This window comes from Falco punctatus (assembly GCF_963210335.1).
Source record: "Falco punctatus genome assembly, chromosome: 13".
Lineage (NCBI taxonomy): Eukaryota > Metazoa > Chordata > Aves > Falconiformes > Falconidae > Falco > Falco punctatus.
The window spans coordinates 1,744,448-1,765,304 of NC_137593.1; the positions used below are offsets into that span (position 1 = coordinate 1,744,448).

General features: G+C 52.6%; 1 protein-coding gene across 7 annotated transcripts in view; it reads left to right on the top strand.

Annotated features, from left to right (window-relative positions):
- KCNAB1 (potassium voltage-gated channel subfamily A regulatory beta subunit 1) overlaps window positions 1–20,857 on the top strand; it is an 88,131-nt gene that overhangs the window by 41,941 nt on the left and 25,333 nt on the right. For all 7 annotated transcript variants that reach the window (XM_080410246.1, XM_080410252.1, XM_080410247.1 and 4 more), the window contains exon 2: window positions 17,587–17,630. In XM_080410246.1, the coding sequence (XP_080266372.1) occupies window positions 17,587–17,630 (44 nt within the window). The remainder of the gene's footprint in view (window positions 1–17,586; window positions 17,631–20,857) is intronic.

A 20,857-nucleotide genomic window follows, 5' to 3' on the forward strand; every position in this document is an offset into this window, starting at 1 on the left:
TTCATGTCAGTTTTGTTAAGCAGAAGCAAAATGATGGTATTTTAAGGAAGCTTTTCAATAATGCAATGCTACTCTGGCGATGAGCCGCACAGCCTCTCAAAGCTCGCCAGCGGCCGGGCCGTGCAGGGCAGTGGTGCAAGGGCGCGGGGGCAGCCTGGGCAGCTGTCCCGGCCACCGGCGGGTGGCTGTCACAGCACTGCCGCTGCCTGTGCCCCCCGCAGCCGGGCTGCACTCTGCCGAGGCGGGGGGGGGGGGGGCTGGTGGCTGTGCCCCTGGTGCGGGGCAGCTCCCTGGCTGCTGGTGGCTGCAGCAGGGTCCTGAGCGCCTGGCTGCTAAAACGCACCCTGCTCCGCTCTCCTTGTCCCCAACCATTCCCCGCAGCGTGGTATTTTCCATTTAAAATCTGCATGACAACGTTAATCTAATGCTTAAATGGATGGAAAAAAGATGTAATGCAGAAACACTGCTAATTTGATTACTTGTGAAGCGCACAGTTTAAGGTATTTAAAATGTATTATTTTAGCATGGCTGCTCTGGCAAAATCCAATTTGAATTTCGAGCATGCTTATTTTTATTTTAGACTAACATTATAAAAGGCCATCTGTAGAACACGTTTGTTAAGAAATTACTTCTCAGTAAGGAAAAGAAAACGTTCTGCATGCAACTCGATGTGAGCCCAGAGGTTACAGCTGGGGTGACATTTTGCCAGCTACAAGTCAGTGGGCATCTCTCTGCCTGGGGTCCGGCGTGTGCTGAGCACTGTGCCAGCAGAGGGATGACTCCCTGGAGCTGTTTCTGCAGGTCATGCTCCAGCAAAGCTTTCCTACGCTTCAGTGTTTGGAAACTATCCAGCAAACCAAGGTCTGTGGTGGGTAAATACCTGATGTAAAATCAGCAGATGGTTTGGATGAATCTTGCTAATGCACAGAGTGGTTTGGCTGCTCTGTCCTGTCCCTTATCCCAGCCCTGCTCTTCAGGGTGGTCCAGGTGATGCTTCCCACCACTCTGCAGGAGTCAGGGCAGCAGTTGGTGGGAGCCTCTGGAGGGGTTGGAAAGTGTTTTCTCCTGAACAAACCCAATTTAGAAGTTGATCAGAACCTGCTCTCCATCCACAGCCTCCACTGTTGTGCTCACTGTATACCCTCTGGAGGAGACAGGGAGGATAGTACAGCAGCCCCTGTGAGACTGTGGTGGCCCAGGGCATGAAGGAGATGGCAGCCCTTTGGGGTAGGCTGTGCCCTGTCTGCTGTGTGCTGGGGTCACTCTGGGTGGCTGGTGGGACGCACAGCTCGGCTGTCCCACAGCGATGCCCTCCCACTGCTCCCCAGCCAGTTGCTACTGCAGCAGCATCCCCTGTGGGAGATGCAGCATTGTCCCTCAGGCAAACCAAGACTTGCTCCTTGTGGTATCCAAATGCATTAGAAATTACTTTCAAGCTATTTTTGTAGCACTATAAAACCTCCTGGCAGGCAGGTGGGAGCCGGGAGCAGCGCCTGGTGTCCGAGATGCCTTGCCTGGGTGGCCGGGTGCTCAGTCAGGGCTCCACAGCCACTGCGCTAAGTTCCATGAGCTATTTTCTTGCAAAGGTCAGAGAGCAAACAGAAATAATCAATGGGACACAGGGCTTGAGAAGTGGGATCAGCAGTAAGCTTATTGAGAAATAAGGACCTGAAGCTCCTGGAGGTGCTTTGTACGTGGCACCCCAACAAGGTGCTGGTGCCTTGCCTCTAGCAGCACCCAAAAGGAAAGCCAGCGTGCATTTAATGCCCAGTTTTTGCTTACGGCATGCAAGGGTGGTGTGAGAGACTGTCGCAGGGCCTGGCAGCAGCTGAAATTCAGCTGGATGCAACACAGCTGGAGAGCCTCAGGCTGAAGAAACGGGATGGCCTCCTTGCACGAGACAGGCATGGGAGAGCTGGGCTGCGGCGGCCAGGATCGCCTGCCCAGCTACACGCTGCTCATCAAGGGGCTGTGTAAATCATTACCAAAAAATGTGCCCTGTATGTAAACAGGCTGCTGTAGAAGTCTTTGGCATATGAAATTATAAAACCTTTATGGCCCACCTGTATTTTCCCGTTGGCATTACATTTGCCAGAAAAACCAAGCACTGCCTGGTCGGCTCCAGCCGCGCCGGCTGCAAAACTGATTTCCGAACAGCTTCAGAAGTGCTTAAAACCTGTCAGAAATGTCCTTTCTCTCCGAAAGGTAAAAGTCCTGCACAGTAATTAAAACAAAACTTCAATTATTTTTCACAGTGGTCTCCCTGACTCGGCCTGCTTGTTTTTACAACAGTTTATGCAAATAGCTTTTACCTAAGTATTTATGCAAGAATAAATTGCCCCTCCAAAGCGAAAGGCTGCCCTTCCCGGGCCGAGGCGCCGTGGATGCTCCTGGCTGCGCTGAGCACCCAGCCTTCATCCCAGACTGCTTGGGGTCCTGCTCGTTAGTTAGTCTTGCGATTCTCTCAGAATTAGCCTCTCCTGCCTGTGGAGAAAACACATGTTTTCCAGTTTCAGCTTATTCAATCACTTCAGCTTAATGACTAATACTTTCCAAGGTGGGTCAATGGATGGGGAAGGAAAAATCAGTGACAGGCTTTTACATTTTTTATTTTTCCTCTTTCAGTCTGAGGTAGTACAGAAATGAGAGAAAATGGCATCTGTTATTTACAGCCCTACGGGAGGTGTTGACTAGTGACAGTAGAGTCAGCACCCTGCACAAACCAGGTACGATTTGCTTACTAATTTCCTGCGAGTGTGAAGTGGAATCAACATGATCAGCGCAACAGGGTGAGGCACACGCTCCAGGTTTGCTGGGTCTTTGCCCAGCCCTCTGAGATCTGTAGCACTGCAGGGCTGGGTACCACTGGAGGGTGATGGGGAAGCTGTGGATGAGCCTGTACCCAGGTGTGATGCAGAGCTCCCTAGTCCTCCCTTATTTCTGGAAATAGCTTGATTCATTCAAGTCCCTTAGGAACTGAAGATATTTTTTTTCCCCCAAAGATAACATAATTCCCTCAGACACTTGAAATTCTGCACTTTAAAAGCATCACTGCAGAATGGCAAATATTTTTTCTTTTCCCCTCTTTCATCCTCGGGTCCAACAGCTGATGAAACGCGGTGGGGGCAGGAGAGCCGTGGGCTGCGCAGCATCCCCGGATGCGGTTGCTGGGATCAGGGCCCCCGGAGGAGTTATTCCGCTGGGAACACCAGTGCCAGTGCTGCCCCCGCTCTGGCACCCCCACCCCCACCCACTCTCCCTGGCAGGGAGCAGGGACGCACAGCTGCTGCCCTCGCAGCCAACTCTCCGCAAGCATTTCTGTCCGGCTGCGGCGAGAGGGTGTCCCCGGGGCCAGCTGCAGCCTGGGGTGGCACGTGGCTCTGCTGCGGTGCTGGCACCCAGCTGCCCGCGGGCTGCTCTCTGCAGGCTCGCCGGGCGCCCGGGCAGGAGGGAGGGAGTGGGCAGGAGCGTCGCATGCCGGAGCCTCGGTCATGGCACAGATCCCGTGCGGGGAGGCTGAGCACACCGGCACGTCTGCCAGAGCCACGCGCGGCAGCCCCTGCGCTTGGCTGCGGCCCATCTATTTTGCCTTATCTACATTTTAATGCGTCATCTGCAACTTTTCTGAGGATGTAGCCAAAAAAAAATTCTGGGGAATTTCAGCTGAAGCAACCACCTACACACCCGGTGGCCCTACGAGAACAGAAGATGAGTTGGGAAGTGTGAAGGGAGCCAAGAAATGGCTCTTTGGGCACCTGCTTGTCCCCTCGTGCTGTCCATGCCTAGGCTGGCTGCCCTCCTGCACCTGAGCCGGACGTTTCATTGCCCAGGACCCACCTCCTGGCTTCACCGCTGCTGTTTTTCAGCCGATCAGTACTGTCCCATTTTGCCTCTGTGGTTATTCCACCAGCAGCAGGGGTTTTCCTATTTTGTATCGTTGACCTAATACTTAACATCACTGCTGCAGTGCCGGGTGGTGCTCAGCAGTGCACCTGGGACGGCGTTGTCCATCCACTTCCACTCAGGAACAGCTTAGAAAAGCAGTGCTGCTCCGGGCGCACTTCACCACACTGCTGCAGGCACGCGTGGTTCAAATCAAATTCTGTTATTTCTATAACGTCTTGGGTAGAAGAGGTTACAAAGCAGTCTGCAAAGCAGCAAACATAAGCACGGTCAAGCACTGCAAGTGTAGGATTGAACGTTAAAGCAAATTTAAGAGCGCATGTGCTCAGCCAGGGGAATAGATCTGCATTTTCAGCTTGCTCGGATATCTGTTGGGCTATCTATGCTGGTCCAGCTTCTTCTACAGCTTTGCACATTCATCTACCCTTCTTATCACTTGAAAATAGTTAAAAATTTCCTGAGATTTGATGCTTTGCACAAAATTTTTTTGGATTATCTTTGGATTATTTCTGGTTTTGCCACAGCTTTTCTGCTTGAAGGTGCCCTTGACCTCTGCCCACAACAGCGCCATGGCTCAGGTGCGGTGCCTTGGTCTGAGCATTCGAAGAGCCCGTGGCCACGGGCGGTTGGGCACAGGCACAGCCAGGTGCCACGGGCACAGCCAGGCACCACAGGTCTGTCCTGGCCGGGGTGTCCCTGCCAGGTGGTGGGCGAAAGCGCCCGTGCCTGGCCTGCCCGCGCTGCCTCCAGCCTGCCCGGCACTGCAGCGGGGGCTTTCCCAGGGGATGCTCCACAGCTGCCCCATCCCCCTGGGCCGCTGCTGGGAGGCACGCATGCTGCCAGGAGCCTCCGTGATCCTCCGACATGCCTGCACGGAGTGGCTCGGGTGGTCTTTCAACTCATAATAGGGTGAAACAATCTCCATTTAGAAACAGGGAATATTTCTGAGGGCGAACAGGAAGGGTGTAGAGGTGCTGGAGGGTGGCCAGTGCAGGGCAGTGGAGCTGGGGAAGGGGCTGGAGCACCAGTCTGATGGGGAGCGACTGGGGGAGCTGGGGGTGCTCAGCCTGAAGAAAAGGGGCTCAGGGGGGACTTTCTCACTCTCTACAACTACCTGGAAGGTTTCAAATCCCAATCTGCAATAAACAGTTTTCTAAGTAGAACGTGACTGGCTTGCCAGGCAAAGTTGAAAGCATCACCTGAAAGTGGCCAAGGTGGCTCGTGAGGCATTGCGCTGGGTTTTGTAGCATTACCCACAGTGAAGCAGCATACAGTGATTTGTACCTGCCTGTAAGCAACGCTTGCCCAGGGCGTGTAGGTGTCCCGGCGCACACAGACCTTCCTCGCTTTGTTATCTCGGCACGTGTGAACAGGTTTAAAATACATAAAACAGTGAAAGCTGCGATTCTGCATCACTGCAATTACTGCTAATACGGGTGGTAATTTAGTGGAAACTGCTGTGCGTGTTGTGAAGTGTTTTGTTCGCAAAATGGGAGACAGAAACCATTATTTTTCTCTTTTCCTACCCACACCACTTAGAGACAACCTCCAGCCATCAGAGCTTGCTAGAGGGGCAGCCACTGATTGTCTAAAATCTGCAGGTCTTTTTGAGCTGATGAAGCAAAATGAAATCCAGCCTTAAAAGCAGGAAACCATCCAGGTTAATGAAAGGAGAGAATTAACACCTCCGTGTTACCTCACCTCGGTTCACAGCAAGACTTAAGTTTATGCACTGGGGGCTGTTGCAGCCCGATGAATCGTGATGAATAGCATTCACATGGCTGTGATTTTAGGAAGAGCTGAGCATCTTCCCGGGGTGAGGCAGGGAGCTCAGGAGCCCAAGGAGATGCTGACGGCTCACCCTAAAAGCTTGTGAGGAGACGTGGAGATGTTGTGTTTTCCCACACCACCCAGAAGTACAGTGTCTGTGCTCAGCCGAGCTGTGCCGTGTCCGCGCCGCGCTCCGGTCTGGCACGGCCAGGCTAAGGAGCTGCCTGCACGTGTGTCTCAGGGGTTGTTCAGAGGAGCAAAAGCCCTGCACACGCCATCGGTAGGGTCGCATTGGAGGGGTAGATCTCACCAACTTCCCAGCTCTGGGGGCACCTGAGAGCAATGTCACCCAAAGCTTGGACACTTGCAGCAGGAAGGCTCAGAAAAGGCTCGGTGGTGGTGGGGAGGAGAGTTCGACTGGGCAGGAGCGGGGTGGCCCCTCTCCTCCTGGTCCCTTCGCTCCCTGCCACGTCGCGCTGGTTTGCACAGAGCACCCTGTGCCCTGGGGACCCTGCAGGTGCAAAGAACAGCCCCTTCCCCATGGGGCAGGGACAGGTGTGCCACCCCACCTTGCTGGGTACAGCTGGGGAAATTCAGGGAGCCACAGCTGCTCCTTGTTGCCCATTTTAATGCAAGCACCAGGGATGAGGTTGGGGTTCGTGATTGTCACCAGCTCACTTTGCTCCAGGGTGCAGGGCAGCTCCCTCCAGCATTTGAGTGGGGAGGGAAGCAGGCTGTGATAAGGAGGATTCATCATCCTGGGAAGCAGCAGCCAAACCTAAGAGGGTTTCATATGGTCTGGAGCAAGCAGAAGCATGAAGGCCAGGCTCCCCCGTATGGCACTTTGCTGTTCCCCACTCCACGGGTCGCAGGCGAAGGACACTGAATGTGCTGCAGTGGGAGAGGGCAATTGGAAAGGGCTCTGTTTCATCGGGTTTTTGTTGTTACTTGAAACTGCCTCTTTTTTTTCAGGGAACAAATTACATATTTTATTCATTTTCTGTGCAGAAAGGAATGGTTCTGGAGCACTAAAGGGGATGTTTCTAAGCAACGTTGTTTTTCCCACCACCAGCTTCAGGAACAGTGACTTTTTTTTTTACGTTTTTTGTAGCAATAAGCCAAACTATCCGCAGTTTATATGCAGGAAAACCTTGTCATAGTTTCCCCAGTTTTGCTTAATCAGAATGGGGGTGCTGTATCGTGGCCCTGGGGCTCTCCCCACACCCAGGAGGGTGCGTGCAGGCGTGCTCGGGGGGCTATGCCATGCTTGGGGTGCCCTAGCCCCTCCTTTCTGTAGCAGGGGTGGAGGACATCCATGAAGACGCCCATGTGGAGGTCTCTGCACCTAGAGGTGCCGATGCCTCTCGCCGAGGCTGTCTTTGTGCCCTTCCCGACTCCCTCTGCTCCATTCAAAGCCCTTCTCTCCCCTCCCACCTCCTTCCCCCATCTATCGCTCTCTGCATGTTTTCCACACGCTGGAATACTTAGAAATGCCTGGGGAGCACCAGGTTTGGCATCCTCCGCACACCTCCCTCGTGCCGAGGCTGTCGGTGTGGCCGTGGGCACTGCGGTGTGGGCGCCCGCAGCCAGCAGTGCCCACATGGGGGATGAGCAGAGCCCCCACGGCCCTGGGATCCACACCCACCGGCCCACCCTGGCAGCCCCCGGGGCTTGTGAAATGGGGTCCTGGGGGTCACCCACCACCGGTCCCGTGCAGTAGCCATCCGCTCGGCTTTGCGCTTCTGGTAGAAGTTGGCTTCTGTGGGCAAAACCACCGACACAGGGCAATTAAACTGGGGTTGGAACAAGCCAAAAACAGCATTATCTTGATTTCTGTAGAGCTCTCCTAAGCCTGATGATTCTTCTGTGGGTGTGGAGTCAAAAATGTTTTAGTCATTGTATGTGTTATTGCAGAGATTTTATTTAAAACTTATGTTTTTCCTTAGAAAAACCTCTCACACTTTCTGTCTGTCATTTCTGATAGACAGATAGATGGACAGATGGATGGATAGATGGATAGATAGATGGATGGATAGATGGATAGAGAGATAGATGGACAGAAAAACAGATGGATCGATGGAGAGATAGATGGGTAGGTGAATAGATAGGTGGATGGATGGCTGGATAGATGGACGGTTGGAGAGATGAATGGGTGGATAGATGGATAGATACATAGATGGATAGAGAGAGGGATAGACAGGCAGATAGAGAGATAAACAGATGGGTGGATAGCCAGACAGATAGGATGGTTATCCTGATCCCATTGTACAGATGGGAATACTGGAAGTAGATAAGCTTAAAGCAGGGTTTGCTCAGCACACCTCAGACTGAAGCAAAGCTGCTCGGCAGCTTCATCTTCCAAGCAACCCAACTGTCACTGCTTTAAAATCTTAAACTCTTTGTTTTTAGCCTCCACCACTGTTTTGGAGATATTTCCCAGCTGGCTGGATGCAGGGTCCGGGGGACTGTCAGCACCCAGAGCTGATCCCAGCTGGGATCTTGGCTGGGTTCAGCTTTAGCTTTGCTGAAGCACTAAAAATGCACATTCATGAAACGCAGCAGGTAAGCTCAGCCGGCTGTCAGACACCGGGTGAAGCGCACGCGTACGTGGAGGCAGATGGCTTTGGATTGAACAGGAGCCGCATCCCCTTCCGCAGGCTGCTGGCGCCGCGGGGGGTTATGGAGGCAGAGGGGGATGCGGGCCCGGACACCCGATGGCATGGCAGCCCTGCAGTGGGAAGGAAGGATTTGGACTGATTTGGCTGTGTGTAAATGGAAGTGACCTAACCCAGACTCTCCCCAGATGATGAAGGGCAGCAGTGAAACAAATCTCCCACCTGGATAACCAGGCTATATTTTCTTATAATTGCTTTGTCCCTTAACAATAGGAGGAACCACGTGTAGGTTAATGGGTTGATTAATGAGCACAGGTGTCTCAGACCATAAATCCCTGCAGGGAAGGTGATAAATGCTAGTTCAGCTGGCTGTGTCTCTGTGCAGGGGACTTGTGATGGGCCTCAAGCTGCTGATCTGCCAGCCACGTGCTATAGGAAGCATCTGGTACCTGGGTGATGCTGGGGGTGGTGCTGGAAGATTAATGGTAAAGGTTGGATTAAAGAAGAGGGTGCTCTTCGTCACTGCTTGTTGAAATGCAAGGTGAAATGCATTTTCTCTGTACCAAGGCTGGGTGCTGGGGTAGGTGCTTTTCTCCTGTTGGGGTACTGGGGGAGCTGGGTCTGTGTTTTTGGGGCCCTGTCTTGCTGGATGTGGCTCAGGAGGGGTGGGGAAAGTACCTGCCTGGGCACAGGGACCAAGCCTGGTGGCTGCTTATAGCTCCCTGCAGCCTGGTGTTTGCTGCCATTGATGAGCTCTCTTACCAATTCCCCTACACTGGAATTAATTAGAAGTGAGTAATTACAATTGCTTTTTGCCCTGTGCCACAGGAGGCAAATACCATTCCTGCCATATGGTATGGGCTGCTTTGCAGACAGCTTTTCTCCCCTGCTTTCTCCACCTTTTTATTAAAGAGGCTGTCAACTCTGAACCCCCCAGAGCCAACCAGGTGCTGGCGTGCCATGCTGCTGCGTGCATGGTGCTGGTGGCAGACCCAGCTGTGGCTCACGGTGATGCTCAGCTGCTGGGGATAGGTGCCCTGCCAGCAGCGTGGGAGGGTGTGGGTGTCACTGTGCACAGTTTTGGGGGGCTGCTCTACCCCAATGCCTGCAGGAGGTACCTGGCACTGATGCAAATGTGGGGCTTCAGGTGCAAGAGCTGTTAGGCACTTAATCAAAGCCCTGTCCTGCAGCTGCCCGGCTGCACAGAGCCCAGCTCGGAGGGCGTCCAGCTATTGCTTGTCCCGTGGGAGACTGAGGTGCTCAGCTACAAAACGGGGACCTGCCCCTCTGCTGACAGCCAGGTGCATCACTGGAGGGGTGCCAGGTCTGGGGGTGTCACGAGGTGTTCAAGGTTGTGATGTGCTGCCTCATCAATGGATAGCCATAAAGATGTCACCATGGTGGTTTGTTTCCGTTTAACCAAATCTTCTCTCTGAATACCTTCTGCCAGAGCTAAGCCTTGTCCTCCCCAGGGCCCCCATGGCTTTCCAAAAGCTCTCCAGCTTTCCTCTCGTTTCTCATGGCTCCCTGGGATCCCTGTGCCTGCTCCTCCTGGGAGCTCTCTGCTCCGGGCTCATCCCACCCACCCCTGCTCACGTCCCTCCTAAAGCTCCCGGTTCTGCCGGCCGCACGGCAGGGGTGGATGGCTCAGCCTGGCTATGCCACCCGTGACCCGCTCAGAAAGGCACGGGGGGGCACGGGGCAGGAGTCGCTGCCTGCGAGGTGTGTGTATATGTATACGTGTAAATCATATGTTCCTTTTGGTCTCGTTCAGCTTGGACTGCGCTGTCAGCATTTACCCTTCTGAGGAAATAACGGAACTAAAAGTTACCATAAAAGCCATGAAGGGGGCGTTGGGTGAGCACAAGAGGGAGGAGGATGGGGGCTTGCAGGTCTTGGGCAGCCCATGAGGCTTCGGTGGGGCGAGGCTGGGCACTGCTGGCAAGGATGCTGTGCTTCGCATCAAGTGCAATGTCTCTCAAAAAGGTTTCCCTCAGCTCGGTGAGGCAAGCCCTTAACGACCGTGGGATTACAACCGGCTGCCCTCCACACATCCTGGGAATTAATTGGGACCACAGCATCACAGGCAAAGACTGGGTTTTTTTCAGCAAGAAATGGTTTAATATTACTTAAGAAACCCACCCCGACAACGGGCTTAAGCAGAGGAGGCCTGGAAGAGATTTTCAAATAGCTCTTCCAGTGAAAAGGCTTTCCTAGCAGCACAGTGGAGTGGGATAGAGGAAATAAAAAGCTTTGGTTAAATCCTGCAGAGATTCCCCAGTAGGAAAATGGTGGAGCCGGTCTGAGAGGAGGAGCTGGTGAGCTGGGGGATCGCCGAGCAGCTGGGAAGGGCTGTCCCTGCACAGAGGGATGGCACCCTGCACCCCGGGCTGCACCCACGCCTCTGCCGGGCTGGGCTTTGCAAGGTAAGCCTAGCTGTTACCCCTAGAGAACGGGAAAGCCCTGCCACGGGGCTGGTGTGGCAGTGCCCTTCGTGCCCCTTTCCCTTGCAGCCTGAGCCACTGTGTGCCCGTCCCTGCAAGCTCAGGGAGAGCCTGTGAAACCCCAATTTGTAACGAGTTCCAAGTCTATCTGTATAGAGAAATCCTGCACAATTAACCCCTACTTGTATTCTGCTGTTACGTGCAGGTTTAGGCTGATGAAGCGATGCCCACGCTCACCCTGGGGCTGTTAGGGAGATTGCAGGGTAGCTTGAGTAACGCTTTTAATAGCAAAACCAGCAATAAGGGGAAAACGTTCCAGCTGACTTGTAAGTCTTCCTTCTTTATAATTTCAGGAATGACTTCAGACTTGCAGGTAGCTTGCAGCGCTCTAGGATGTTATTCTCATCAAATATCCTTCCTAGGAGGGAGTTAAATGAGTTTAGGATCGCTGCACAGTCAAATTAGTCTCACTTTTCATCGCCAAATATTCATCTCAATTTTAAACCTTGGATTCTTCTCTTGTTAACTAAAATTCATGTTTCAGACATAACCTAATCTTCCTACATGGCCACATTACAAGGAATAAGTCCTCTGGGAATGGATTTCACCCTCCTTTGCTCCTGAGACTCTTGAAAAATTAATTTTTTTTCCCTGCCCTTTTACTGCCAGGCTTTACTCCAGATGCCTCTTGTTGCTCTCGTCCCTCTGCATTTCTGCAGAACGCATGAGTTTCCTCTCTTCCCTTCGTGTCACTCTTTGACTTTCTCGTGTCAAACCCTGTCTCCTCAGACCTGTAACAAGCTCTTACCCATCGTTAGAAATCTGATCTCTCTCTCTAGGATTTGCCCATGCTTTTGCTCACAGCAAAGTGGCTAACAAGCAAAATGCTATTTTTCTTTTCACCCCCCATCTTTGGGGAACTGAAGGCTTTTGCAGCCCTGAGCACGTACACAGGGCTGGATGCTGGCTGTGCCCATGGCAGCTGGGCTCCACACCCTTGCGCTGGCTGGGGTCAGCCCCGGCACCTGTCTCACAGAATGGCTTCTCATTTAGCTGCGTGTTTCTAGCAAAGCCAACCTGTGCAGATGCAATAACCCCTTCACCTGCAGGCCTGGTGCCTGCTCAGCTGGGGGGCTGCCTGCTGGACCACCAGGCAAAAACCCCCAAACTCATCCTAGGCAAAATCCCTACAATGCTGGGAACCACAGCTGTGAGCCTGAGGGTGATAAAGGAGGATGAAGAAGAAGCAGGCGCAGGTGTTTTATGTGCAACACTCTCCACTAGTGAGAAAAACCAAACTTTATTTTCTTGGTGAAGACCTGCCAGGTGGCAGAGGGGTCAGTAACCAGTCCTGTGGCTGTGCTGTGGGCTTGGATCCCGCTGCTTGGGTTGCTCCTTTCCAGCAGGAAGGTGCCATTCCCGGCTGGCTGTGGGCTCCCAGCTCCGGCAGGCGCTGGGCTAACGCCTCCTTCCCAGCCTTTCCCTGCTGGGGCCGTTTGCACGTGCTGCCTGGTTGTTTGCATGGTGTTGGCTGGCATTTAGCAGCAGCAGCTGCTCCTGGAGGCTGCTGGTACATGGATGCTGCCATGGATGCCAGCATCTTGGAGCAGTGCTGCCCATCAAACGCTGCCAAATACCACGCTTCCTTGGGAAATGGATGAGCCTTCTACTTGGAAAAGCCTAGGCAAGGGAAATGTCATCTCTCCCTGTGTGCTGTTTTGGTACCTTGGTGTATTTTTAACAACATCCCTGAGCTGCAAGCTGTGTTTTCAATGAATCAGGCATTCATCTCCCGTGGTCGTTAGCCTGGCGCAATCTGGCAAAGCCACCAGTGCTGCGGGGACAGTTGTTTTGGCTCAAGCTCCTGGCTGCGTAGGGAAAATGTCACCTTTGCTTTATGCCAGGGAAAAAGAGCCATGTTAACCTGGCATGCAAGGCTGGGCTCCTGGGGGGCTTTGTGTACCCACATCTTTCACTGTCTCCTGCTCTGCTTGTCCCCAGGCACCGGCAAGGGGCAATGCTGCTGTGGTGTGCTCACTTGCCCTGATTCTGCTCCCTGGAGAAGGTAACTGGGAAGATTTAAAGTTAAGTTTAAAATACGCCTTTCATAGAGCTGCAATCAGCAGAAGCAGCGTGGTGTGTCCCTTCCCTTCAGAAAGTAAGTTAGTGTCCTCTGGCCTTCGGTGTGACGAGCATGGCTACAGATGTCCCTTATTAAAGGTCTCTGTGGCCAGGGTGCTTCTGAGGCTTGCACAGCTCCTGCTGTGGGCACTGAGCAGGCTGCATGATGCCCCTGCCGCAAAGCTGCCTCCCTTGTGCATCCCCACTCCTGTGCACCTTTCCCCATCCCATCTCCCCAGGAGGCTTTTCTGGCAGCCGGGCTCAGCTGCCTTTGGCTCTGCCAGAGCCTGGGCTATGGCTAAGCATCGTGCTGGTGCGGCAGCATTTGCCTTTAGGCTTTGGTTTTAAAAGAATTCAGGATGTTGAATACTTCTGAGTGTTGCTTGTGGTACAAGTTTGGGATAAAGTGAAGGCAGTTTCAGGTTGGCACCTAGAAACAGTGTGGAAGGTGCCTGGCAGGCTGCGGGGACGGGGTGCTGGACTGAACCATGCTGAGCTGCACGGCTGCAGATCACCCAGGCAGCCAGGTACAGCAGCAGATAAAACTGGTGCTGCTCTGCATGGTGGGGTTGGGCAGTGATTTGTGAGGAGCAGTGCAATGGCTCCACTTCTGCAAAGTGCAAGGGAAGCTAAATACCAGCGAGAGGACAAACAAGATAGCTGTGCTAATGGAAAAAAAAAAAAAAAAAAAGGCATGTATAAGAGAGCTGATTTTTAATCAGCTGCTTCTAGGTTAGCAAAGTGATCCTGAGAGACTGGAGGGTTTTGCAATGTCCTTTTTAATGGCTACTTCATCCCTCAGCAGTGCTGACTTCCAATTTGAAAAGAACTTTTTTTATTTTTTCCCTCCTGGAAGAGTGATTCAATAGTGTCAGCATAAACCCCCAGGAGCAGTGGCAGTGCCAGGTATCTGGGAGGCGGGCTGGGCTGCTCCAGGCAGGCAAGGTCGGGGCTCAGAGATGGAATAACCTGCTCAGGACTGTAACAGCAGCAAATAGCACTGCTGGCACTGGCTGTGGCACAAGTGGGATGTCGGGTACCACTGCTCACGCTGTCTGTGGGGGAACTCTGTCTCCTCCCCGCCTGGCATTAGCAAGCACCAGAGGCAGATGACCAGGGCAATAATGCTGATGCGCTGGCCTATAACTACGAACAAAAGGATGTATGAAGACACCATCTTCCTCTTTCCACCTGGAGCCAAGCACTGCCGGTGGGACATGGCTGAGCCCAGCTGCCACATCCCATGCACTGATGCCCACGGGTGGGTGTGGAGCACCACACTGGATCTGGTGAGACAGACCTTGGGCTGTCAGGGCAATGGCCTCCCTACAGTGCTGGCCAGGGGCTTCAGCATCCCCCAGGGGTGTCAGCTCAGCAATAGCTGAGGGCCAACTCATACAATTATAAAATTAAATATAAATATAAAATACAAAAAGATCATTTCTAGCCTTGAAAATAGTGCTGAGAGCTTCCACCACTGGCCCAGCAAACCTCAAGCTGTCTGTGACGTCTCAGGAGGGTGACGGCAGGGACCCCACCTTCCCAGCTGATCCCCCCCATCCCTCGGAGGCCCCTGCACACAGTGGGCACAGGCGCTCCGGCAGCTCAGCCTGGGGAGGATGCTCAGCCCGTGCCGGCAGCACGCCCTGGGTTCCATCGCAGTCACGCTTGCTCGCCTCGGTCCCCATCGCTACCCCGGGCACTGCTCCCAGCACCGTGCATGGGCCGCGCCGGCTCAGCGCTGAGCGGCTGAGTTGTCTCGGACCTGGGAATTAGTGCGGCAGAAGCACAAAGGGCTATTTCTCTCCAGTTACTTAGAAACCAACCACTGACTTGATTTGGCAAACTTGCAGCTTCTGGGCATGTGTGCTTGTATATATCTGGGTGTGTATATCTATATATACATGCACATGTGTGTGTAGCATATCTTCACGTGTACACACACCTGGAGGCTGCGAAACAGATGTAAATGCATACATATATATATTTTCGCTTGGTGGGATTTTTGGTGGGTTTTAGGGTGTTTTTCTTAGGGGAGTAGAGGAGAGCCAGGTCTCAAGAACTCTCGCTCTTTCAGACACTTTGCTCTCTGCTGTAGGGCCAGTAATCAAATCAGTGGCTGTGTGCTTTTAGACAGCACAAGGTCCGTGCTGGGAGGTGAGCCATCCCAAGCTGGCCAAGTTTTTAGCTGGTTTTGTAGCTCCATATGCTGCTGTGGCCTTTGCTTTCAAGCTGCACACCCGTTAATTAGACCTGTTAATTGAGTGAAATGGCTGCAGGCAAGTGGAGGGCTGGGAATGATGGTAGTAGCTGGGGGCTGCAATTTGGTGACGTTCTCTAGGCTGGACCATGGGCTCAAGCAACCTCCCCTGAGCTTCCAAGCAGCTTCCAAGCTGATCTTGCGCTGCAAAGACTCTGTGTTTTCAGTGTTGGATTTTTACTACAGGCCTAACATTTTCCAAGTACCCAGGGCACGTGTGCTAAGTAAATGGTAAGGACAGCTTTGGAAATCCAAACACAATAATTCTGTCCAGGTTTGTTGGTGCACCAGAGTCTGCAAAGAACTGGTTATCGCTCTCCAGAGCAAAACTGGGTCCCTCTGTGTGTGCTTTCCCCCCAGAATCTCCCATGTATGAAGGGGTGAGCCCTGATGTGGCTTGAGGGAACATGGGACCTGTGGGGATGGAGGGCAGGACAGCCAGCCAGGTCCTGGCTGAGAGCCTGCTGCTGGGGGAGTGACGAACCCTATAACTGCACGCAGTTACCACTGGGTTTCAATCACACTCTGTGTGTATGTGCATATATGTATGCATTTACATATGTATATATAGGGGGTTTATATAAAGGGTATATATATATGTAAAGGGTGTCTATGTGTGTATATATATTTATACCCGTGCAGAGAGAGGCAGAGCCCCACGGCCACACTGTGCCCTCGCAGCCACATGCCCGCCCAGCGGCAGAGCTGGACTTTGAAAAGCAAAGAATAGGTCTGTGAGAAATGGGACTTAAAAAAAACTCTTCTACAAAATAAATATAAACTGTTTGGAAATGCACAGTAGCACTTGACTTCTCCAAAGAGCGTTATGCGGCAGGGGGGTTGTCTCCAGAAGGAACATGGAAATCCCAATCCCGTGAGCCCAGGCTCCTCTTTTCCTGGCAGGAGTGTTGTAGTTCCGTCTGGAGCGCGCAGGCGGCTGCCGAGTATTTGCCTTTGAACTTGCCAAGGGTTACGCTTTGTGCTGCCGAGCAGGGGAGGATTGGCATCATTTGTGCTGTTCTGTGCATGGATGGGCTTGGGTATGTAAAGGTCCAGCTGTGCTTTCATTCAAGTAATAAAAAAATAAGAAGAAAAAAATAGAAAAGAAAAAAAAATCAGGTCAGTGCCTGCCCCAGCCATGCTGTGAGCCCAGGGGCTCGTGGTGCTGGAAATGCAGCTGTAGCTTTTCAAATAGCTACTTGAGGATAAATTCCTCTCACTCCTGAAATTTTAAATTCCCATCAGCAGCACGAAATTTTGGGTATGGCAGAGGCATTACGGGCCCTGGGGAGAGGCGGGTGGGTCGACACCCCAGCTCCAAGGCCTGCTTGTTGGAGTCAGGCTGGCTTTCCTGACCTCCCTGGGGATGCCTTCGGTTGCTTTCTGACACTGGCAATTGTGCCATATGAGTGAACATCTGAAATGGCCACTAAATCAAGCGTGTAAAAAGAGAAAGAGATGACAGAGCGTGGCATGACCTGTGCTAATGTCGGCTGTTTTGTGTGACTCCTTTCAGTGTCCCCTGCCCACGAGTGAGCAGGGCTCTTTCTTTCTTTTCCTCCTTTTTTTTTTTTAATTTTTTTTTTCGATCTGGTTTTAAATAATTCATCAGGAGCAGCACAAAGTGCAGTGATTGTTTGTGGTGCTTTGTAGTAGAAGGTAGATAGATGGTCCCTAAATTAATACCTTGATCTGGCAAAAAAATTGCACAGATCTAGCTGTAATATAAAGGTTAAAGCAGGAGGGTATAATTAAAAGGGTTTTTGTACTGCAGCGATAGGTTTAAGTTAGGGTAGGGGTTTAATGTATGGCACATTTCATGGCCTCAGGGCTAATTATCTTGTCTCCAGCCCGGCGCTGGGAGGTGGGAAGAAAGGTAATAACTTGATGTTGCTGATGCTGAAAAGCAGCCGGTGCCGGGGATGGAGGCACTGCCTCCCCTCGGGCTGGGAAGCTGTGGGCTTTTTCGTTGGGGGGGATCCAGGAGCTTGGGCACCACGGTGGTAGCTGGACCACGGTCTGCTGGGATGGGTGTGAATGTTCTGGCAAGTGTGAGGGTGAATTAAAAAAAAAAATGAAGCTGAATAAGGTGAATACTTTAATAGGTGTTATCACAATGAATACTAAACAATGATGAAAGTGCAGGGCACGTGCGTGCCTTACTCATGGGACACGAAATGACATTGGATGTGAGATACATCTGAATGTATTTGGGTTTATTCACAATCCCGTGAGTGCTCAGCGTTTCCCCCCAGCCTGGTGAGGCGAAGGATGATGGCAGGTCACTCACCTGTCCCCAAACTGGGTGGCCAGCACGCTGGCTGAGGGATGCTCTGTCTCTTCTGGAGGAAAACAGATGACTTGGACAAAAGCAGGGACTCATCTTCTCTGGCCACTGGTTTCCCATGGGGTTAAGTTGTGTGTTCCCTGAGTTTTTAACAATGTTTTTCTAATTATTTTCTTTTCTTTTCAGAAACCTTGGAAAATCCGGATTGAGAGTCTCGTGCCTCGGGCTGGGTGAGTAAACTCCACAGCCACCACACTTACTGCAGCCCCACGCGCCCTGGAGCAGTGGTAGCATTTCAGCGTGTGGCGGGGGAAGCGTGCTTTCTCAGAGCCCCCGCCTGCGCTGGGTCCTGCAGACTGCTCACGGCAGGAGCCCTTACCCGTGTGAGTAACAGCTCTGTGCATCAGCCCAGGTGCTTGCCCGTGGGGAGGTGGTGCTTTCCCGTGACACTCGAGTGGGACTGTATGAGGGTTTAATGCACAAAATCCTTCTGATATGACCTGATCCCTGTGAGGGACAGCCCGCGGAGACCGCGTCTGAGATGTCTGTGAATGCCCCCAAGAACTCCGAGTGTCAGAGCTCCCGTCTCCGGGGATGGCAATCTGCCTGGGCTCTAGGCAGATTTTATTCTATTCGGTGTGTGTATATCTTGTTATTTCTGTTCCGTACCAATTTGAAAACTAAAGAATATCTTGTCAATATTTTATCTTACCAATATTTTATTGAAAAGGGCATCTACAAGCACTGCAGCATGTATGTGCTGGCCCTGCAGGTCCCATAGTGATGCTGCAGTTCCTGCAGGCTTTAGTACGCTGCTGCTGGCCTTCAGCTACCAAGTCAGAGCGTGCGTGAGGGGCTGGACAACTCATGATGGTTTTACTCATGCGAGTAATTTCTTTGATGGCAGTTGAACCGCTCACATGAAGAATGCTTAAATATATTTAAAAAAAAAAAAGAGACAAACAACCGAAGTAAAAACCTCAAACCCAAATGCTGTAGAAAGGAGACGGCTGTTTTTCTTGCTGTGACCACCTTCCTGCGGTGCAAGGCTGGGGCATTGGGAGCGTGAAGCCCCCGGGGATGGGTGCCCCATGTTAAATGGGTGTCTTTGCTCCCCGGGGATCAGAGGTGCTGGTGCGGGGTGCTGGAAGCAGTCTTTAGGGAAGTGGCTGGGTGTGCTGGGCTCCTGTGCTGCTGCCTGGGGGAGGCAGGAGCAGGCAGGGATCTGGGCTGTGCCCGCGTTGGGAGCCCACTGTGGCTGCAGCATCCCCCTCCAGCCCCCCGGTCCGGTGCCAGCTGGGCTCATGGAGCAGGTGCCCAAGGGGTCAGCTCATTTCTTCCAATATGCCTTACAATTTGGTTTTCAAATAGAGTGAAATGTGAAAGTCACCCTGTAATCACAAGTCATATAAATAAGGCCTGTTCCACCAAGAAGGGCTCTTCTGGTTAAAATAGATCTGGGCTTTGAAAGGGGTTGTTGTCTTATCTGTGCAGAGGTTTTATTTACCATCCTTACAGTTTCACCCAGAGCTAGTGCTGTGGTGGTGGAGAACAGCGATGGGAAGGAAGTAGCGGGAGGAAAAAACCACTTTGCAGAGCTTTTCTTTAATTTCAAGCATGTGGAACTGCAGCAGTGTCTAAATATATTGAGCTTTTGTGAGCACAGCTGCGCGGGAGGAGTGGGGGCTGAGGAGGGAGCGAGCGGCTGCTCCAGGCACGGGCAGGGCCGGGCAGAGCTGCCGGGCATCGGTGCGGAGCCGGGCTCAGCACCCACCGCGGTGAGCCCTGCAGCCCTGGCCGGGTGTGCAGGGGTAGGGGGGGCAGAGCCGGCAATTCAGGTGCCACCTTCTGTGGAGCGTACTTACCTCTGCTGCCCCACAGCGCGTCCTCCCCCCACCGCAGATCCGTCAGGTGTCCGCTTCCAGTGCCAGCTTATGTGACTTTTCTAAATAGCTTCTCTTTCGCAGTTCCTTAAAAGATAAATGTGTTTCCCTGAACTCTCTGCAGCATGAAAATCCAATTTGGGGTTTACTAAAGTTTCTGAAGGCTCAGCAATCTTCCTTAAAAGCTTTCCAAAATCTCAGCAAGGTGGGAGTGTGCTTCATTCTGTAGTATGAAAAAAGTAAGTGGAGAAAAATGAAGCGGGACAGAAATCAAAGGCAGGCAGTGCTAAGGCAAGGCATACTCTTTAATTATGTCCTGCTTCTCCCAGCTCACGCTCTAATTAATTCATTTGCTGGGTGCCGCTTGCAGTATGAGAAGTGTTGAGTGAGCGCACAAGGTCAGATGCGTTCGCAGCGTGTTTCACAGGCAAAGCCGCCTGGGAAGGGTTGCGGTGACGATGGCCAAGCATCACTCCTGGGTCGCTGAGCCTCCTGCCAGAGCCGGGACCGCTCTGCCGGGCTGAGCCCCCCAGCAGCTGGCTCCCACAGCATCCCGGTGCTGAGCCCTGCTCCCAGCCAGGCTGCGCTTTCACCTCCTCCCTGGAGCAAGTGAAGGCCAGGCGAGGCTCTAACTGAGGAATCTCCGCAGCCTAACCCCGGGCTGAGGCACGTGCCGGGATGCTGGCTCTGAAATGCCACTGCGATGCAGGGCGTGTGGGAAATAAGGTCATGTTTTTCTTGTAGTTAATTCAGAGAAAATTTTGCCCGTGGAGGCTGCCTGTTGACTTTTAAAAAATGTTGAGATGGCCTCCGACCAGGCAATTAGCCCAGACTCCAAGGTGAGGAGCAGCAGAATGAAACCAGCCATCCCAACCCCCAATTCCAGGTACAAAAGCACAGAAGAAATATCCCCAAATGAGCAGTTCCTGCAGCCGCTGGTGGGACACCACACAATCTGGTACGAAAAAAAATGTTTTGTGAGCAGAAAGGGGTTGGCTGCTGCCATTGCCCCTCGGTGCTTTGCTCTGGGGAAAGGCCTTTGCAAACCCAGACCTGAACGCCCGCTGGCCCAGGACAGCGGCAAAGGGTCCCATTTGCACCCAGGTACCCTCAGCGGGCAGGGCTGGGCATTTGCTGGTTGCTCGAGTGCCAGACCAGACCCATGTGCCGGATTTCCATGTGGCATCATCCTTGCCAGGAGCAAGCCAGGGATAAAATTATACTGGCGGGAGGCAAAGCTTGGGCTTTCAGCCAGAAACTTCCCCCCCCCCCTCCCCCCCCCGCAAAAGTGACACATCTGCTGGCAACAACATTATCGAGTGGTGAATTTTGCATCAGCAAATAACTGACTAATAATCACACCTTGCCAGGCTCTAGGGTGCGATGGAAATGGAGCCAAATCTAGTTTTAATACAGAAATCCCTCTGAAGGTGAGGATATCTAGATGGGAAATTGCTTTCCAATGCAAGGGAACAACATGACGGGCAAGGGCGCAGAAGTAGGAGGTCAACCTGCCACTGCCACGCTGAGTGGTGGTGGGGGATGCATTAAAAAAAGTGAATTGGGGTAGGCAA